This window comes from Morone saxatilis, unplaced genomic scaffold (genome assembly GCF_004916995.1).
Source record: "Morone saxatilis isolate NCDOM2014 unplaced genomic scaffold, NCSU_SB_2.0 Contig18, whole genome shotgun sequence".
NCBI classification, from domain to species: domain Eukaryota; kingdom Metazoa; phylum Chordata; class Actinopteri; family Moronidae; genus Morone; species Morone saxatilis.
This window is the reverse complement of record NW_023339740.1, coordinates 4,981,492-5,001,531: the sequence shown is the minus strand read 5'-3', so window position 1 is coordinate 5,001,531 and position 20,040 is coordinate 4,981,492. Positions and strand designations below refer to the sequence as shown.

The 20,040-nt window shown below is 39.4% G+C and overlaps 1 protein-coding gene across 1 annotated transcript in view; it reads right to left on the bottom strand.

The window, feature by feature from the left end:
* Positions 1-15,790, bottom strand: part of cntn3b (contactin 3b) — a gene marked incomplete in the record, with an annotated part of 42,956 nt that extends 27,166 nt beyond the window's left edge. Inside the window, 3 exon segments of the mRNA XM_035662856.1 lie at positions 3,246-3,421; positions 12,825-12,951; positions 15,658-15,790. Of these exon segments, the coding sequence (XP_035518749.1) occupies positions 3,246-3,421; positions 12,825-12,951; positions 15,658-15,712 (358 nt within the window).
* Between the last annotated feature and the right edge of the window lie 4,250 nt (positions 15,791-20,040).

The window sequence follows — 20,040 nt, the reverse complement described above, 5'->3', positions numbered from 1 at the left end:
CAAGAATGGCTGGCCTGGAGATTACAGAGAGCGACCATTAGAGCCAGAAGATTATTGGTCTGGGCAATGGCGCCACTGTATAGACATTCCCTATTATAAATTGTGTCCAAAAGTGCTCTTGAGCAAAGCTTCATTCACCTGCTCCAGAGGCAGCACAACACAGCTGCCTCAATGTTTGGTTGAAATAAAACATCTGCTTTATTACACCTTAGGCCTGTTTCTTGGGAGCTTTGGCCAATGTTACTATGATAACAATTTACTCATCTAGTCAGTCGGCTGTAAACAAGCCAATAGTCTAACCAGAATACAAATCAAAAATACATAGCGTAGCGCTTTTTTATCGATCTACATCTGTTTTGGTGTGAGTTTCCAAGTTCTCTAGATATCGGCCATAGAGATGTCTGCCTTCTCTCCAATATAATGGAACCAGATGGCACTCAGCTTGTGGTGCTAAAAGAAGTAGATTTGAATAAGTCAACAGCAATGTCTCTCCCAGTTATTAAAGATAATTCACAGACATTGTTGTGAGCAGTTTCAAGTAGGAACTATTTTCTTTCAACTCAACTACACCAACGAAACGTATCACTGCTCAGAAGGAATGACATCCTTGGCTAAGCTGCAATGTTAACTAGATCAAAAATTCACGCTTCCTTCTACACAGTGGGGTGTTTGGCGGGTGCAGTTCAGTAGAAATAAAAGTTCCTTAATGAAACTGCTCACAACAAGTTCTGTGGATTATCTTTAAGGAACCGGGTCATGATTTCTGAAAGAGACATTGCTGTTGACTTTTTCAAATGTACTTCTTTGAGCACCACAAACAGAGTGCCATCTGGTTCCATTATATTTGAGAGAAGGCAGACATCTCTAGGGCCAATATCCAAAAACTCTGCAGCTCACACCAAATAAACCCTTGCCAGCAGTTGCTTATTTACACATCCAGCAGACACACAGCAACATTAGCATTCATTTGTTGCCTGATGAATGTAAGTCCAATATTCACTCTTTTAGCTCTGCTTTTAGTCTCCACCAACTCTTCAGCGTAATATCTGGCTCTTTAGCTCCTAAGATGTTCCACTATGTTCACCAGCTAGTCTCTAACTGTGTCTGTCTGCTGTTTGCTGCTAGAAGTGTACAGTGGGTTTATCAGAGTTTTTCCACTAAACACAGCTGAGAGAGCGCTGAGACTGAAGCAAACAGGACAGTTGAGGGCCATAACAGCGGGCTGAAAGATGCTAAAAGGCTCTATAGAGCTGAAGTGAAGCACAGAGACAGGTGATGCATATTTTTCTGTGGGTTTGTCACACTACATAGAGTTATCTGACCCATTGTTAATATAAAAATGGATTATTGCAGCTCTCAAACCATTTATTTGGAGGTAAAACTGCATGTGAGCACACCCAAAAGTCTTTTAGGATTTCTCACTACAGCGGAAAATCGTGCATATGCAAAACTATGGTAACGGCTTGAACGCACTGCCCACATGAGTGGTGCTTGACGGCTACCATGCTGAACAGCTGTGGCTTGCATGCCTGTGGTGTCCACACAGAGTGTTTCTGCTGCTGCCAGCCCCATCTTTCTACATTAAGTTTGCCTGTGATAAATACAACACAATAAAAGCCTTGTTAACAAATGAATGGATTATGTCCAAAGACACACTAGAGAGCTTTTAATCTGAGACGGACACAGGGTGTGTTCAATTATTTTGGATTTATTATTTGGATTTTTGGATTTGTGTTTGTGACTACAGATATAGACGTTGAAAGTGTAGGGCAAGGTGGACGTGGGTAGTGTTTCCAGGCTGTAAGTGTATTAGAATTGAAGTTGAACCAGAAAGTCTAGCTGTAAATGTGATGTGTGAATTTAGTCTTGTTGCTAATTTGCCCCAGTGGTCAACAATGGTACTGCAAGAAGAAAAATCCCCTGTGGGCTAAAAAGCATTTTTCCGCCAAAAAAACATGTTGATAAGGGATCCAAAGGCAAAAAAGGTCAATTTTCTCTCTTTGTATTATGAGAGTTTTTCAAACCATTAAAGTTTTACATTTGCAAAACGCATAATCAGAGAATAGAATAGCTATTTTTATGTGCATGACATTATCCAGGGTAGTCTGGGCAGAGCGGGGCTGAGAGGACAGGGCTAGCAGAGAAACATTAATGTGCATGTACAGTAGGACAATGTTGCCACATTCCCAATTAACTTGATGAGTATAACGCTATCCTAACTGATGACATTGGCCAAAGCTATAAATTTAAGACCCATATTTTATTAAACCATAGTAGTATGAAAAAGATCAGTTATACATTGTGTATGTTGATGCTCCAGATTGCTGTTTGATTCTACCCTTTCTTTCAGTTGCTTTTATTGCAAATTTGAGCTGTGGGAGGACATGTTAGCTTACAGTGGCTGCAGCTGAATTTTGAAGGCCTGACATTTCTATCTTAGGGCAGTGGCCTCATTACACGGAAAAACAGAGTATCAGCCATGCTGATCTCCTAGACCTCCCTCACTGTGCATTAGGCAAGACAATAAATGTCAAGCAGTACTGCTCAACCGGTCCCCACAAGTGAGATTCATTACTGGGCTATAGGGATAATAGCAGTCCATCTCCTGAGAGGAAGTGAAAGGCTCTCTATCCTTGGGACATGATCAATAGTCAGCAGCCTTGATCAAGAGAGGAGAGGTGCCTTTACAGAGCCTGTCTGGAAGGTAGGACCCTACTCCACAACATTACTTTCCAACCCGCCTTTTGTCTTTTAAGCAGAAAGCTGAGAGAGCAGCAGACAGCCTGTCACTATCTGATCAGCTCCCAATCTGCTGGATATATTATACAAAAAGAAGTGTCTGGCGATTACAAAGATGCAAACACTTCTTAAGCATCATTCGTGTTTGTCGCCTTTAAAGTCTGGATCATAGGGGCTGGCATATCACTTGGCGAAATATGAGTCAATTCGGACTGAGCATAGATGCTGTCAGAGTTGGAACCACTAATGAGAATCAATGGAGTTCAGAGGCAGTCAGAAGCTGCCTCACCCACTGTGTTTGTTGCATCTGACATTTCATTCGATTACCATTTCCCCTCTCAAAAATCTATTCCAAGGCAATCTAAATAAAAAATTGGAATAGTAAATGAAAAAAGGGCTGGGCCACAAGCATATAACACACATGTCAGAGCAGATACAATAGAGAAGCCAGAAAGTCATAACTGTGTCAGAGTCAGAAACGTGTTAGCAATTGTAGGATCACTTACATGCAAATTTCAGGCTGGCTCTGCGGCTGAGGATGGCTCCCCACGTGTTGAAGGCCGTGCACTGGTATACCCCGGTGTCTTGGTCCTTGTCCAGGTTGCTAATGATCAGGCTGCCCCCAGACATGTGACGCCGGTAGTCATTCCCCAGATCAATGAGTGTTCCGTTTAGTGACCATCTGAAAAAACGCAAACACAATCAGTAGCTGAGCCCCCTGGAGATGCACCCTCACAGTGTTTATCACAGAGATCGATTTCATCGGTCCACCCACATCATGCTGAGAAGTTAAAAGGTGAGTAATAGGAGAAGGATTGTGTATTATTAACAAAGACTGTGTGGTAAAAATCCCTTACAGCAAGTTACAAAGAAAAAAAACATCTCATGCCTTTGAGGACAGCTATAGCTTCCAGTGTTCAACAGTTTGATATAATTTAAGTATTTGGTTTTGCTACTAATTTAGGCAAAATTCCAAAAAGAGCAAATCTGCTGCGGCGAGTATTGATTTTCTCCTACTTACATGGTGAAGTGGATTTTATTTCACCTCATTTTTAATTACTTCCACTAAGGAGGTTATGTTTTTGGTTTTGCAGTTTGTAGTCTGCTAGCAGAAATTTAGGCCATAAGTGTTTTTGTGCAGGTAAGAATACATGAGATTATGTTTCATAGCATAGTGGGATAGAGGATTTTGCTGTTTTTAGCAATGCTATCACCATAAACATTCATAGACAGAGATTCATGGCGCCTAGAAGATGAATCATACTGACTTTTGTGATCCCTGACTTTTCTTTTTAGCGCCACCATGAGGTTCACGAGTGTTTTTTAGTAAAATGTCTCCACAACTTTTAGATGCCATGAAATTTGGTTTGCACATTCATGCCCCCCTCAGGATGAACTGCAATAACTTTGGTGATCTTTCTTTCACTTTGTCCAATAATTTAATAGTTTTTGATATACCCTGCAAAATTAATGATATTCCCATCAGCTTCAACCTCATTTTCCCTTTAGTGTTAATTTACCCCTTTAATTTATCTGGGGAGGCCTTCTTGATTTTAAGGGTTGTAAGAAAACTTTAAAGATATATGCAGTAGGCCTATATCTCACCACTTGGTTCACTTCTGTGAAGAAAAGTAAATTGTCTAATAGCACAATGGCCAAGTGCCAGGACCCTGTAGAAGAGGACCTTCCTCCCACTTATTCTAAGGTAACGAAAACACAACAATTCTTATTTTCAGGAATGAAAAATCTATTGAAAACAAATCTATTAATATAATATTCATTATATTCATAATATTTCACCAATAGATCATCCTCAATGTTATGTTGTTAGTAAATGTACCAAGTTGCTTTCCACCAGTTGCTAACATACTAAACTAACATAGTTTAACGTGATAAACATCAGCATGTTAGCATTGTCATTATGAGGATGTTAGCATGCTGATATTAGCCTTCAGCTAAGCACTACTGTACTGTACATGCAGCCTCACAGAGCTGCCAGCGTGGCAAAAGCACCCCATGATTACATACTTCTATGAACACTTTGACACAGATTCGGATCGAGATGCAGATTAAAAATGTCTCAGCATTTTATGTTATTAAAATTATAAGTCTAAATGACTGTGTAGCCTTGGCAGATGTATGCGCTCTCTGAGTGCTTTCTAATTAGTTTATGTTTGTGCTTTTGTGTTTCTGACTTATTGCTTTCTGACACCTTCATATTGCATTGTCTACAGACCATTTCCTTCTAGGAAAGGTCACAAAATGCTCTGTCATGCGAGATCAGTTCAGAAAGTAACAGCTATTAATCACAGCTATCAAAAGAGACAAAGCACTGAATAATGTTCATGCTGAACAATGAAAACACTTTATATGTTATTCACTAAAATCTACAGTCTGTCAGTCTGACATTGACATATTTGAAGGCGATGGAAAGTGAGTGATACCTATAAAAGCATGGAAGGTAACGGGACTTTATCTCAGAACATTAACCCAGATGAAAAATGACTTTTCCTGTTCCTTATATAGAATATTAGAAACAAAGAATTATTGGAATGCTGTGTGCTGATCTGCCTTAGTGACAGGACTGTGAAATCACAATTCCAATGATAAGTAGAAAAAAATCAATATCATTTTTTTCCCTCCAAGGAAACTAACAGGCAGTTAGAATGATGCTTCATGCAGTCTTAAAGCCAGTCATGGCTCTCCCCAGTCTCCTGCCTGACAGACTACAAAAGACAAAGCTGTCTTTCATCTTGTAGCTTGCATTATTCATCTAACAGTCTGTGCCAGTCACTTAATCTGACTGATTTTGTCACTCTTCCAACAATATTACTACTAAATGCCCTATACTTGTCGTGGCAAAGCTTATGTTTCTAAGAATATATATGAAAACACACTCTGATATGTTATATGAACATTCTGAATGCTGTTATATTTTAAGTCCTTGTATTTCTCCATTTCAATTCTCCACTGTCCTTTTCCTCCTCTGTTTGTGCCAAAGGGGGGATTATTGTATGTGGAAGAGGGGAGGAGGTTAAATGGAAAAGGATGGGAAGCTAGTTAGACTTGCAGCCACCCAGCATGATTGAACCTAATGGGCGAGGAAGGTGGGAAGCCTGGACAGATCACACACCCTTGGAGCAGACAGCTGGCTGGGTGTGATGGTGTCTCTGCACCGCGGACACAATCAGTAAGCCACCTACCTACTCTTGCTGTAGAAACACCTGAGACAGGCTATGATATTAGAAGACATGGGGAAGCTGTCATCAGAGAGCTCTTGGTCGCCTTTTTCATGTGAACCCAGGAAAGGTGGATGTGATTTAAAGGTAAGGAAAGATCAACAAGAGCTGCTGTCATATTTTCATAAATGGCCTGAATTATAAGAAGCACTCACAATTTTCTCAAACCATAGTACCCCGAAATCCGTCAAAGCACTATATTTAAATGTGACTTTATTAAGGGTTAATAAGCTATTAATAAGGTTTTAATTAGGTTCTGATACAGGTTGTAAAAAATATTAGGCTATTAAGGCAGTATTAAGGTAAGGTTATTAACATTCATTAATAAAGTTGCTAATTTTTTAGCAAGCTATCAAATCTGCAGTTAATTAATGAGGGGTGATAAACCATTAAGTAAGCAGTTATAAATGTTACTAGGAAGCCTTAAACTTAAATGTCAGTAGGTCATCTGTAATTATAAATGTTAATAAGCCATTAATAAAAAGTCATAAAACATCAAGTGTGTTATACATGTTAGAAACTCCTATCATAATGTAAGTAATCTAATGTAAATGTTTATGAGTTATAAATTAATTATTTTGAGGAGTCTGGTAAACTGAAGAACTAAAAAAAAAGCAGTTTTTAGTTTGCCTGTTCTGGGCTACTGTAGAAAGATGGCAGCTCAACATGGCAGACTCTGTAGAAGAGCACACGCTCATTCTAAGGTTATGAATAGTGTTATAAATAGGGCTAATACTTCTAACTTAAACACTGATTAGCAAAACATGTGCTTATTAATGAATTTCACTGATCTACAAACACTAACAAATTACTAAATTAACTATTAATAAACGCAGTAGTTGCAGTGTATAAACAATTCACAAGATGCACCGTATTAGAGGTGGTACAGATAAATGGTTAGTGACTATTGACTATTAAAGACACATTTTTTCTGTCTGTAGAAATATATTTTCACCTCTCCAGTCCTCTGACAGTGATATAGATTGAAAAATCTGCAAAGGAACATCTCTCTTTGTTAGAACTGCTCACATACTAATACCATAATAGGATTGGGGGCATGTGTAGACATTGCTTTGTTGTAAGGAGCCCACAAGCATCCAACAAAAAAACCACAATGCAAACACCTACTCATTTGGATAGAAGAAATCCAACCTAAACAACTGTAACCATAATCAATAGGCAGTTCTCTCCTTGTGGCCAGCTGCTAATGAGCATAAGACATCACAGCGATATTTGTTCTCATTTCAAAAACAATGCTCCCCTTCCTCCTTCATTATAATTCCCTCTCAGACACTAACTGCATGAGTAAAAGCAGGAAGGTGAAGCGGGCAGATCAGAGGTCTTAATGTTAGCACAGGCCAAACTGAATCACACTGAATACAACACTACAGCAGGCCGAGAGGAGCTTACAGTAAGTCCAACGGAGTCCAAGAGAACAGTCCTATTTGCTGCGGTGTGCTGCAGGCGCGGGCTGATCTGAGCATGCTCCGAATGAACTCCCCGTGACCTTGAGGTTCACATCAATTTTGCATGAGGTCTCCTCATCAAATAGACTGGGGATTGTACTGCAGCACTGGCTCACCTGGCTTTCCTCGAGGCCAGACACCCACAGAGACGGCAGTGACCACACAGACCACATACTGCTCGTCCATACGCACACACTCACAGAGCTCTGAGCTGATAATGGAAATTCAACTGCTGACCAGGGTACTCTCTACAATTACGTTTAGTAGGTTATTGCTGCTGCTTTTTAATAAATTGATGTTCATTTGGCCTTCAAGCCAAAAAAACCACCCTGTATCAGTGTGAGTGTTTTTCTCTCTCTCGGTGTGTGCATGTGTGTGCGTCTGTAAAGCTTAAAAAAAAGGGCTTAAATGTCCTATGGAATTAATGAAACATGAACAGATATAGAGTAAATGTGCATACACACAGTCATAAACCCTTATCAGCAGGCATAATACCATTTACAATTACAAATTATAGCTTGGATATGTGATGCTTTTACTTAAATTAAAAATAAAATAAGTAAATAAATAATTGATATGCATCAAGCACCGGTAGAGTAAATAATTAAAAGACCATGTACTGTATCTACCTTCTAGAAATTAAAAAGTATAGCCTTTATGTAAGGGCACAGGCCTGCATTCTTCCAGTTTATGCCATTGGTTTTCAAATGATCTCAAAAGCCTTCAGGTCATAGAATTTTCTCACTGTATAAAAGGAAAAGTGACCCTCCAAAAGATAAAAATCAATCAATTTCTGCATTCAGGCCTGGTGTGTGGCTTTATGCTGCCACTGAATTCATAACAAAATCTTCTAATCACACCCTTCCAGTTCTATTTATGTCCCTGTTGCCCTGTACCGACCCATAAACAAAGGTAGAGTCATACATCTGCCTGAAGTCACATTACATGATAGCAGACACAAGCCAGAGTACTTTTTTATTCTGCCTTTCCAATCACTGCAGTGCCCTTGATCCTGTGTTACAGCAGATTCATAGTAAACACAGTGACAGGTGCATTCATAAAGCACAGCTCTGAGCCCTGCAGTGTGCTCTGGCGCTACGCTGGACTATTTGTCAACTGAAGAACTGTCAGGGTTCCCGTTCGTATATTCACGGCCTCACCGAGTGGGCGAGGTGGAGGGGACCGAGGTGTTGGAAACAGACAGTATGAAGCTAACTAGCAAAGGTTATGAGCATAAACACAAGTGACAAGCTGATATTCCCATTTTATCATATCTGCTATCTGTGCTCCAGTATTTAAATCAACTAGACAGAATTTTAAAACTTGCCAAACGGCCTATTAAATGACTTGCCTCATATGTAGTCATTTACAGTATATTAGAGGGTTTCCACTCCCTCATCCTGCTTTTTTCCCAGTTAGAGGCTTCCTGCATTTTCCAAAACGCAAGTCTGCAACACATTCTGGTCTGCTGGCTCTTTTTCTATGATGGATTCTTCCACGTGTGGTTGCTGAGCATCAGTGCAAACTGATGAGTCTGTAAAGCCCTTGCTCTTTGATTGACAGTTCTGTGCAGCCAAGACCTGATGTAGCTAAATTCCAACTTCCCAAAGCTACTTTACCTACCATTACCTTCATTACTTTGAACATGAGCAGTGTAGTTTATTTTCACTCAGTCCTGCATAAATGGTCGTACTGCTGTAAATACTCACTAGAAATGCAAATGTGTAGAAACCCGCTGTGTAAAATAGTCCCCAACAAATGGCACCATTTACTGATGTTTGAGGATTTTTGTTATCGGCATCCCTGGAATGCTGAGGTAAAATCTTTATCTTGTAGAAAAAATTATAATTTATAAATATAAATGACAGGTAAACAGCACTCAGCATTTCTTCTTTATAAAGAAAGACTGTCTATCTGACTGTAATTTATGGCAACCTACATTACCAACATATTATTTAAATGATAAGACCATGTAAGCTCGACAGTTTATGACACAAATAAACAATCACCATACTGACTGTACCTGGTATTATGCTTCAGTTCAGTGTTTCTCAAACTTTTTACACCACATACCACTTTTTTTCTAATTTGGTGGAAAAGGGGTACTCCTGGTCCACGTTTAGAGCCACATTCGCAAGTGTTCGATTTTTACATCCACTATTATCTTGCCATTACATTTTAGCTTGTAACCTATCATGGATGTATTTGTGCTACATGCATAGCAGACTGACATTGAAATAAACATATTAAAGGCACAGGTTTGAGAACCAGTGCTATAGTTCATCGCAGCTGTGCTGGATATTAAAGTTGCTATATTTGGCCACTGTCCACTGGATTCAGGTAATATCTGAATATTAATTTCATCTTATCTACATTTTACATGCATTGTATCACTGAACGAAGGAAAGCTGAAACACCCAGCTGGAAGAGAACTGACATTCCCAGTCCTACAGTGACTCCCTGACAAGGGTTAACATCATCTCCTCTGACAAATTCAATATTGTGTGACCCAATTTTTTCTATGGATATTAAACCAAATGGATGATTTTTTTCTTAATAGCTGCAGTAACTGAGGAAATTAAGTGTAGAGCTCTGAATGTAATACCCTCTCGCTTGGCATATCTAATTATACAAATACTGTTCATTTGCAGGGTGTAGGCCCATGCATAGTTTGCAGACTCTGGTGAAAGTCACAGCATGACCACTTCCTAAAGGCATTTTTTCAGTCTGCTCAGGACATTTTGAGGTTCTAATTTCAGTGTTAGTGAAATAAATTGCCAAGAATTTATGCTTTCTATTTTATCATCAGGACAAAACAGTCCTCTCCTTGCCTGAAGGGAAACAAGTCAAGGGCGATCAGTGTCAGAAAAACTGATGCAACCCAAATAAAGCTGAAAAAAAAGAAAAAGACTCCTTCCTCAAAGTAAAATTAAGGGTAGGAATCCAGTGTCTTTAAAAGCATTACCAGAAATGTCAATCCACAGTGGTGAGAGCTTGCTCACTCAAACATCAGTTCTTCCTTTTGAACCTGGTTTCAGATTTTTTATTCATAATTGAGGGCACTGACTCCAAACAGTGGAACTACTGACCTAGATGAATATCGCTAGAGTGTGAGATATATGTGTTGTTTTGTATTACAAACACAAGCTGAGTGCTTTGGAATGGTGGAAATCTGTGAACTGCAGGTACTGCAGCTCTGAGAAAACACTAGAAATAGACAAAATAAAAGATGAACACTGTTCCCAAGCAAGTTACACAATAGGCTTATATAAAATCTGAGCGATAGAAATATGTAATGTAATATGAATTAGTTTGATCACTAGATCTCCTTAAGATGTGAATGGTGTATATATTGTAATGTGTTCCAATTAAAATAACAAATATAAAGGTTGTAATTAATAACCGTATACTGTAGTATATCACATTATTTAAAATATTAAATTAAAAAACTTAAAGTTGCATCCATTTTTGTTTTTTTATAAATGTTTTTGCTGCTTAAGGTCAGAACTACACAACAAGCTAAAAATCACCCATTGGAAGAGCAACAGAGTAGGGATCCCTCTTCCAAGGCGGACTGTATTGTAGTTAGTTGCTAATGTTTACTGCTGTGGTAGTAGAGCTGGGCGATAAAGCTGAAAAATGTATCACGATAACATTTACTGTTTTCAGTAAAGACCTGGTGGAAAAAAAGGTTGAATTTAACCACTTTACTTTGAATTTATCCAGGCACGCAAGTAATAATTTGAATTGATGTTTTGTCATACGGTATTGTTGTTGAGTAACTCTCCATTGTGGACTTCCTGTGAATTGTTTCTTGACATGTATGGATGTAGGTCGTGATTGACAACATGTTGCGTACTCCGAAGGGTGGAAACGACTATGGTGATTCACTCATAGCAAACTCCAATATCAGGGGATACAATGGTCTGTATATGAGCCAGGGCATATTCGTTATGTGGTTTCATGCCAGTTTGCATTTAATGCTCTAAGTGAAACTATCAATATTCCATCGAACAGTTTTCTCATTGCTATTGATGACATGTCTATTGCAGATATATTTTGATATTGTTTTATTGAAGTAGCCTTAATTCCAGCTTTTTTTGCAATAAAAAAGCAGCTTGCTGATGCTGGACACAGGGTTAATGAAAGAGGGGGACAAAGAGAAAATGAGTGGGACAAACCCAAAACAGTAAAAGCTGCAGGACATAAAACTAAAATAATGAGGACACTGAAACACTCCAAAAAGCTAAAGGGCCATGCAGACTTGGTCATAAATCTCTGTAGGTTTGTCACAAGGTGTGAGGCCTTTCACATTACATTATAGACCTTTAGATCTATTCATATAAAATATTGATTAGTGTTAGCTGTAATGTGTGGCTAACATGTTACACTGTAATAGTGATAATCCGTGCTCTTGTAATATTACGTGCCCGCTCAGCTGGAGAAGAAGTTGCAGATCATAGTGACAATGACACCATTTCCCACTACGGCTTTAACACCACACAGGCCCCGAAAGAGAAAACCTCTCCAACAAACAGCAGTCAGAATGTTTTAAGTTGCGGGTGAAATAATGCAAGTGATGGTTTCGGCTTCATCCGGGGATAGCTCAGGTTGCACAACAAGTATAATGATACCCCCTGCTGCTGTGCCTGGACCATGTTTTCAGCGCAGACACATTATAGGAAATGTAAGCATTTAACGGAATGTCACTCACAAGGTTATTGCTTCTCTCCCATGCTTGCTGTGCATCTACATGGTGCTGACCAAGCTCCGAAACACAATCTACCACAAAAAACATCGCTGGCTGCCATTTTCAGCCAGGCTCCCTGTACCGCCAGGGAATAACCAGGGAGATATTATCCAAGGATCCGTGGTGCAAATGAGTCACTGGAATCTCCTTTTCTCCCCTAATGATTTCTTAAGCCAGTGCACCGTATTATAAATCATCAGCTTTAGCCGTACAGTGGCTTAAATCTCATCATTATTAAAGTTAACCTTGCTCATATCTGAGGTGCTGGCATATTCATCAACCACATCAACCTGACTCTAACTCCACATTACAGCCCTGGCTGAAAATAGATAAGCTTTGTTCAATTAGAAACGGGTGCTCAATTAAGCAGTTGCTCTTTGAAGCCTGTCTTTTAGTCGGATGGCGCACAATCTCTCCCGAGCATTTATGTCCAGAAAACGTTGTTCTTTAACAAATCAATAGCAATCAACGCCATCGGTAGCCCCTTTGATTTCCGTGGAAGCGGCAATGAAGATTCACAAGCAATTAAGCAGCAATGGATTTTCACCATGTGATGCGGATGTAGAGTCAAAATGGGTAGACAGTCGGGCCGACGCTTGTGGGGAATGTAACTTTGATGTGGTAATTTACCTGTATTGCAGAGGAGGGCTGCCTTCTGCCTCGCACGTGATGGTAGCCTCCTGGTCTGGGGAGTTGATCGGTAAAATGAGGTCACTTGGCTCCGTCCTCCATCTTGGCCCTTGAAATATGACATCCTCTGCACAGGCTGGGGAAAGGGGAGAACATCTATAGTCGTACAAGCAAGGGAAATTGTCTCTTTGACCTTAAGAGAAAATACTGGAAGAATATAGCAAAAGCACAGAGAGTGTAAGAAAAAACAGTTAATCTTGCTGAAATACAGCAACTTTGTGACACTCAGTGTATACTACTGTTTCAATATAGAGTATATATTGTCTCCTGTCGTCTGAACTATGCTGCTCTTCCCAAACAAAAGCAAATAAATACATTAGGACAATCACAAGAAGGGTTGTTTACAGTGTTAGGCATTAATGTTGACATTTTTGGTTATCTGCTTTATTGTATTCTATATAGATCTTCAATGAGTAGTTGATTAGTCAATTAGTTGTCAATTATTAAATTAATCACCAGCTATTTTGATAATCAATTCCTCATTTTGAGTCGTTTAAGAAATAAATGTCAAAGTTCTCTGATTTGAGCTTCTCAAATGTGAATATTTTCTGGTGTCTTTAGTCCTCTATGACAGTAAACTGAATCTTTGGGTTGTGGACAAAACAAGACATTTGAGGACATCACCAATGACTCCGGTAAACAGTTTTTTACCATTTTATGGACCATATGCATACTGCATATACTGTATATACCACATACCATATCCACATCCACCTACCCCATGTACATAAAGAAACCTGCAGGTAAATATCTATTTCAGCATCTTTTGCACTCTGCACCATTGCACTATTGTCTACTGTCTACAAATGTTATTGTTTTTTATTTGTTTATTCATATCTATAACTGTACATATTAGTCTATGTCTACTTTGTTAAGTCCTGTTTATTTATGCTTTGTCTGTGTTTGTACATTGAGAGCAACGTAAAACTGGAGTCAAATTCCTTGTATGTGTGCACATAGCTGGCCAGTAAAAAGTGATTCTGAAACAACTGATCAATTAATCGAGAAATTGATCGACAGATTAATTGATAATGAAAATAACCGTTAGTTTCTGCATTTTTCAGGGGAAGCACAAAAGGCACTTAGCATGGTGCTTTTGTTTACCCCGATTTTTGCATGCAGGGCCTGTTTTACATAGTACCAGGCCCCACTCTGTCACTTTATCATCATGATAAATCATCATATTGTTGCTACTGTCCAAGCTATTAATTATCTCCCTGGTTGAAAACTCCCATGTAAAAATGCAAGTTAATAAAAAATAGTGCAAATATGTCATCCAACGCTGAGTTGTGTTTAAATATTCAGCTGGCAAAGGGCTTTGAGAAAGTTGAATGCAGTTGCAGGAAGCTCATACACAGAGTGATAAAACCAAACTGACGTGTTCAGTATTAATTACTTGCCAGAACCAATATCATAATGGAAGATAATAAAAGTTGAGGATTTAAGTTTAAATTCCTCAGTAATTAATGATTCCCTGTTTAAGTGACAGGGTTGATAAATAAAGCAGAGTGATCTATTTTCAGAACATCTATGTCATACTACGCATGCACCGGTTAATTGAGGCCATAAGGATGCACTCATCTGCCAGAAGCTTAAAAGGAAAGGACGTGGAACACAATCTGGTGCTAAATGAAAGCGGAGTCAACAGACGGCCAGAGTAGGCCTAATTAATATCCTACTGCTAACAGATTGCAGCATGTGGCTAGCAGTTCCACACGTGGTTTTAACTGGTGATAATATGTCAAGGAATCAACATATATTACATTGTGTGATAGATTGACAAGCCATGTGAGAACAAATCGCTGTGACTCTTGATGCTTGTTCAGACATATGAAGAAGTTGGATTCGGCTAATCAGCCTCCCCCTAATGTGAATTTGACTACAATGCCACGCAGGCCTAACATCTACACTGTCGGTCTATTTTGTAAAGTGCTAGACATTGGAACCAGACAACACTTCAGATGTCATAATGATTGTTATCAGCTATAGTGATTTTCAAGGATTTTGCAAGTGTATGATCACAACACTGAATGACGAATGAACACCTATAGGTGGCAACCAAGGTGCTGTTAAAAAAAACCACTTGTCCGCTAGGAAGGTGAGACCGCTTGGATTTTGCTCCCTTGAGTACTGGGTGTGAATTACCCATGAGCCAATTTGAATAACATTCATTGGGATTTACAATGTCATTTGAACAAGGGTTGACATTCTGGTGGAGTGTCTGCGCTTCTCTTGCTCAAATCCCAGGTGGCCACACAAGGGCAGAATGAGGCGCGGTGGCAAGTAGATTGTGCTAAAATGCAGGGCTGGATTCATTGCATGGATCCTGATAATGATCTGGACAGGCCATAAACAGGAATGGGACTGGACTCCCAGTTGTCCCTGACAGTGTACTGTAAATGTGCAGCAGGACACTGCTCTAGGGAGCGGTGAAGGACATCATGTTGGAGTGCTGTAACGTACATGTAATGACTGTAACTAAATCAGCCTTTCTGGTCGAGAAGAAGAGATTTTCTGAGATTAGTTTAACGGATGAAACTCCATAATTTATATAAACACTGCTTGCTAAGAATGAAATGCTATATAACCTCTAACCTTACAGTCATGGTTTTAGTCTTTGAAATATAGTGAACACGCAAAAAAACAACAGTAACATCCTTTTGTAATGAATATGCATTAGAACCCACAAATTTATGAGGAGAGATGTTGTCGTGGCATGAACCATGACAACAAGTGCAGCGAGACTCAAATATAATATGTTAAAATATCTTACCTGCAAGGCATCCAGTGATTGATAGCAGAACAATTTGTCTCCATGGTAACATCATCTTTAGTTGCCGAGGGCTAATAAGACTCTCATCCAATTGCTTGTGAATGGAATGCTCTCCCTTGAATACAAGGATTTTAATCTGAAGGGAAAGTAATTATGGATGTGATTAAAATATGACATTTTGATCCAAATACGACAAGCATTCCTCAGCAAAAACATGATTATAGCACTGCTGTGTTACATAATTGGTTCTTATTATTTAGGAGTTACTGTAAGCAAAGAGAAAGTGAATTTTGAGAAACTGAGAAGCAATGGGGGGAAAACAGCGGCAGGCAGGATACAGCCCGCCAGTGCGATTTTCAGGTGGCACAGAAGAAGAAACAGCTGCTAAATGAGTATGTTTCCTTCTACCATGCGTGTTTCTCTTCCCGCCTAACAAGCTCAATTCTGCAGCTTTAAAGAGAAGTGAGGAAGGAAATGATTGACCTCAAAAGATACTTCTCTCTGCATATTTGACTATTAATAGGAGCTGGCAGACTGTGTACCAGCACTCCACAAAATGCCACTTCATACTTTAACAAAGGGTTTGGTGGCCAACTGAATGTAAGCAAACTGACTGTTTTCATTTTCATATACATGCATCATTCCCTTAGATCAACAGAAAACACAAGAAGGCCATACACTGAAATGAAAATGGTACATTTCATCGTCAGCTACTGTCAGCTTTGACTGACAACCATATATACCGCAAGAGGATAGAAATGTGTCAACCTCTACCTTTTTCTGCCAAGGTATTTATCCCTTTAAAGGGGCATACATCATCAGCTTACTTGTCGAGGGAAGGAACAGATGTTATGTCTTCTGTGGGTTAGGAGGAGCTTTGTCAAGTCGGAGACGGTGACTATGTCATAAGCATTACTGTCGTCAGGAGAATACGTTGTTGAGCAGTAAAACTGTCCTGAGTTTTGCTAGTAAGGGTAAGTAAGGGGCTACATTTTAAAATTCAGTAATTACATTGCAGTTGCTAATCTCCATAATGCTGTGACTTTGGCATTAAGGGGGTAGGCTTGTTTGCTGATTGATCAGCTGTTAGACTGGACAATTTCTATCGTTTTCAAGTCTGGGATTCGTTAGCTTAAGGCAGGAAGACAGCTATCATTTGCCAAAAGAGGAGGAATATAGTAACTAACTAACTTCTAAATTACTTCAAAATGGGCTAGTTATATAGTCATGAGCCTTAGCTACCTAGCATTTAACCTTAAATTCAGGAATTACCTGGTTTTGTTCAGAGTTGGAGAGGGTGCGAACCTTCCAGCAGCTTCACTGTGAGTACGGGACTTAAAGCGCTGCGTGATCAGGACTGAGATTAGGGCTGTCACTTTTAATTCGCTACCATTTGACATGAAAAAAAAATCTATTATAATATATTATAATATCTGTTCTAATTTAAAACTGACATTGTATAGGATACTGTACTCGTAAGGCATTCATAAAATGCAGTTTATTTTGCAAGTTGATTTTGCAATGACTGCCTTACATTAACATTAGCTTGTCACTCAAGTAAATAGTAGAGGCAAATGGAACAACATAAATTATACAACGTATTCTATACTATTAGGCTACTAAGGTAGCTAACTTAGGTTTTTAAATTCTAAATAATTATGGGTTATTTTCAATTTGTCCAAATGTTTAGGGTTTTTCTGTTTTTTCGAGAAAGTGTTGGTAAATTACTCCAAATTGTAGCAGCTTATTTAACCAACAATGTCTCGTTTTCTATTTTCTAATAATGTGTGGATATGATAGTTGAGGGAGCTGGGTTGAGTAAAAGAAAGTAATGTGACAAGAAAAGTAACTCATTACATTTGCTCTTGAGTACTTAGTAAAGTGATGTAATTACTTTTTCAATTCAAGTAAGGAGTATGTAATTGCACATTTCAAGTATCTTACCCAACACTGCTTAAAACACAAGCTGCAGTAGAAAACATGCTAATGGTGGCATTATGGGAAATATAGGATCCAGTGGTTTTGGAGCTTGACCTATATGAGGGAGTAAAAGTCAGGATACCTCAGCCTCTAATGCACCGATTTTGACCATTCCTTTTAAAATCTGCCTCTTGTGAGTTCCCCAACGTTGTGCAAACGTGATACTGAATTGCTGGAGTACCCCATTAATATCTCTGGTTGTTGTACTACTGCTTTAAAGTAGTGTTAGTAAAGTCTAACAATCAATGTGATGCCATGCTTTGATTTAACACATACATTTGAATATTTCAAATATATCGCAATATCAATACATCTTGATATTAAATTATATTGTGTTCTTGATGTTATCCTTACAGGTATCTCCTATCAACCACAAATTGCTGCATCACATATCCAATCTAAGCAGTGATCAATGGCCTTAATGGCTATTCAACTTTTCTTACGTGGAGGTGGAACGTAGAGCCCTAAGACTGTAATTGTAGTATCAGTGACACAGGAGGGGCTTTGTTCAAGCTCTGACCTACATCACAGTAAGTGGAAACTGATACGCCTCTCAGGATTAAGAATTCAACCCAACCCCTCATCCTTACAACACAACCCTGTTATGCGGATTAACCCGGGGCTATCTTTGGAATTCTTCAAACAGACCTAAATACTAACCACTCAGTTGTTTCACCAAGTTGTAACTGTAGGATTGTGTCTGTGGTTTGACGTGAAAATCATAGCTACATAATCTCACAGAGGAGTATGGAGCAGCATCGTGGTGCTGAGCAAACACAAAGAAAAATCTACAGGGGGGGAAATCATCCCATTTGCCTGATCATAACTTAAAGGCCAGTGTTGGCTTAGCTTGACTGTCCTAGTGCCAGTAATTGTTCCTCATCTGGTGTAATTGCAGGCACAGTGAGATGCAGAGTGGATTTCCTGGTGTCTTTCAAAATTTAGGGGGCGTTTTGCCACTCTAAAACCCCATCACATTGGATTACACGGTTTGAGATTCTACTGGAGCAAAAAAATGTGTGCTGCATTTTTCAGTTTGAGTGCAGTATTAACTGCCATCCACTTTCTGCAGGATCCAACCTCGTCATCCCAACCCATCAGTCCAAAAAGCTTCAAGATCCTGAGAGGAAAATCTCTTCGGAAAGACTTTCTTTGCAAGTTGGATGTTACACAGTTCATGGCACAGCGTCTCCACTGATATGATGGATGTTTGTCCCAGAGCACAGCTTCATTCTGCAGTCTGTAAAACATGTAGTGACATTTTCCTTTCTGAGAGTCCTCTTTTTATTTGTTTCTGAATGGATGGTTCATTAAAAATGTCCAATATATGCCAGTTTTTCCAGCCATTGTGTAAGACGGGTGTGTCGCCTTGCCTTAAAGAATCACATTTTTAGTGGACAGCTTTTCAGTGGCTCTCAGCGGAGAACTTAAGTGTCTCACGATGCTCAAAAAGCCATTTCAGAGCTGCTAAAATTTGAAGAAAGAATTGCATCACTTTTGACCTTCAGAAAGCTGCACCAGCATCGAACCTTGCAGAGCCGCATATCAGCTGAAGCTTCGGCTAATCCAAAAGAAAAAGAACAAAACAAACTCTGGACACTGAGAACACTGGAAAATAAACCTCCTTCTGGGCTTTGTGGCGATAAAGGTGAGATGGCATTTTCTTTCTTCTGCTTTCTCAACTGAAATGATGAGCAAAAGATTGCTCTGCCAAATGTAATGAGGCATCACACTTTCACCTCCACAGAAGCTAAACCTAATGGAAGTCATTGGCTAAACCCATTCCAGAGTAAATGAGATGACTTCTTGGTTAGCGGGGCTGTTGTTTGGCACATAATTGATAGGAAAGGTGGTTAAAGGCATCCATTTCCCCCCCGAGGGCAGCATAATTGCAAAAGAATCTAATAAGGGAGGGAGGCAAGGAGAGAGTTTCTATCATAGGGGTGTGCACTCTCAAGGTCTGTATTCAGATCACATGCGGTACACAGAGCTCGGAGATCCAGATATATCAGATAATGCAAAAAAAAAAAGAAAAAAACTGGCTCTGTCAAAACTGAACACCAGTGGGTATGAATTCACTACAGTATATGATGCAAGTTGTTGTCTTTATGATCATATTATCTGCTGCCATCTCCATTAAATCACTCAGCAAGAGAACCTGGGAGACAAGGATCCGCCACCAGGGACGGACTCCATCTGAATACACAGCTGCTCTGTGCTTTTTCAAATGAATGAAGAATTCACGATCAAGGGCGCACTGATGCCTCCTAATTTACTCTGACTGACTGAAGACCTGCACAAGTCTATTTCACATGGGCCAGGGAGAATTTAAAAAATACGTGATTAACAAATAACGGCAGAGCTTAATGTGTGTATTTCATGGCTTAGGCTACAAGCAAAATA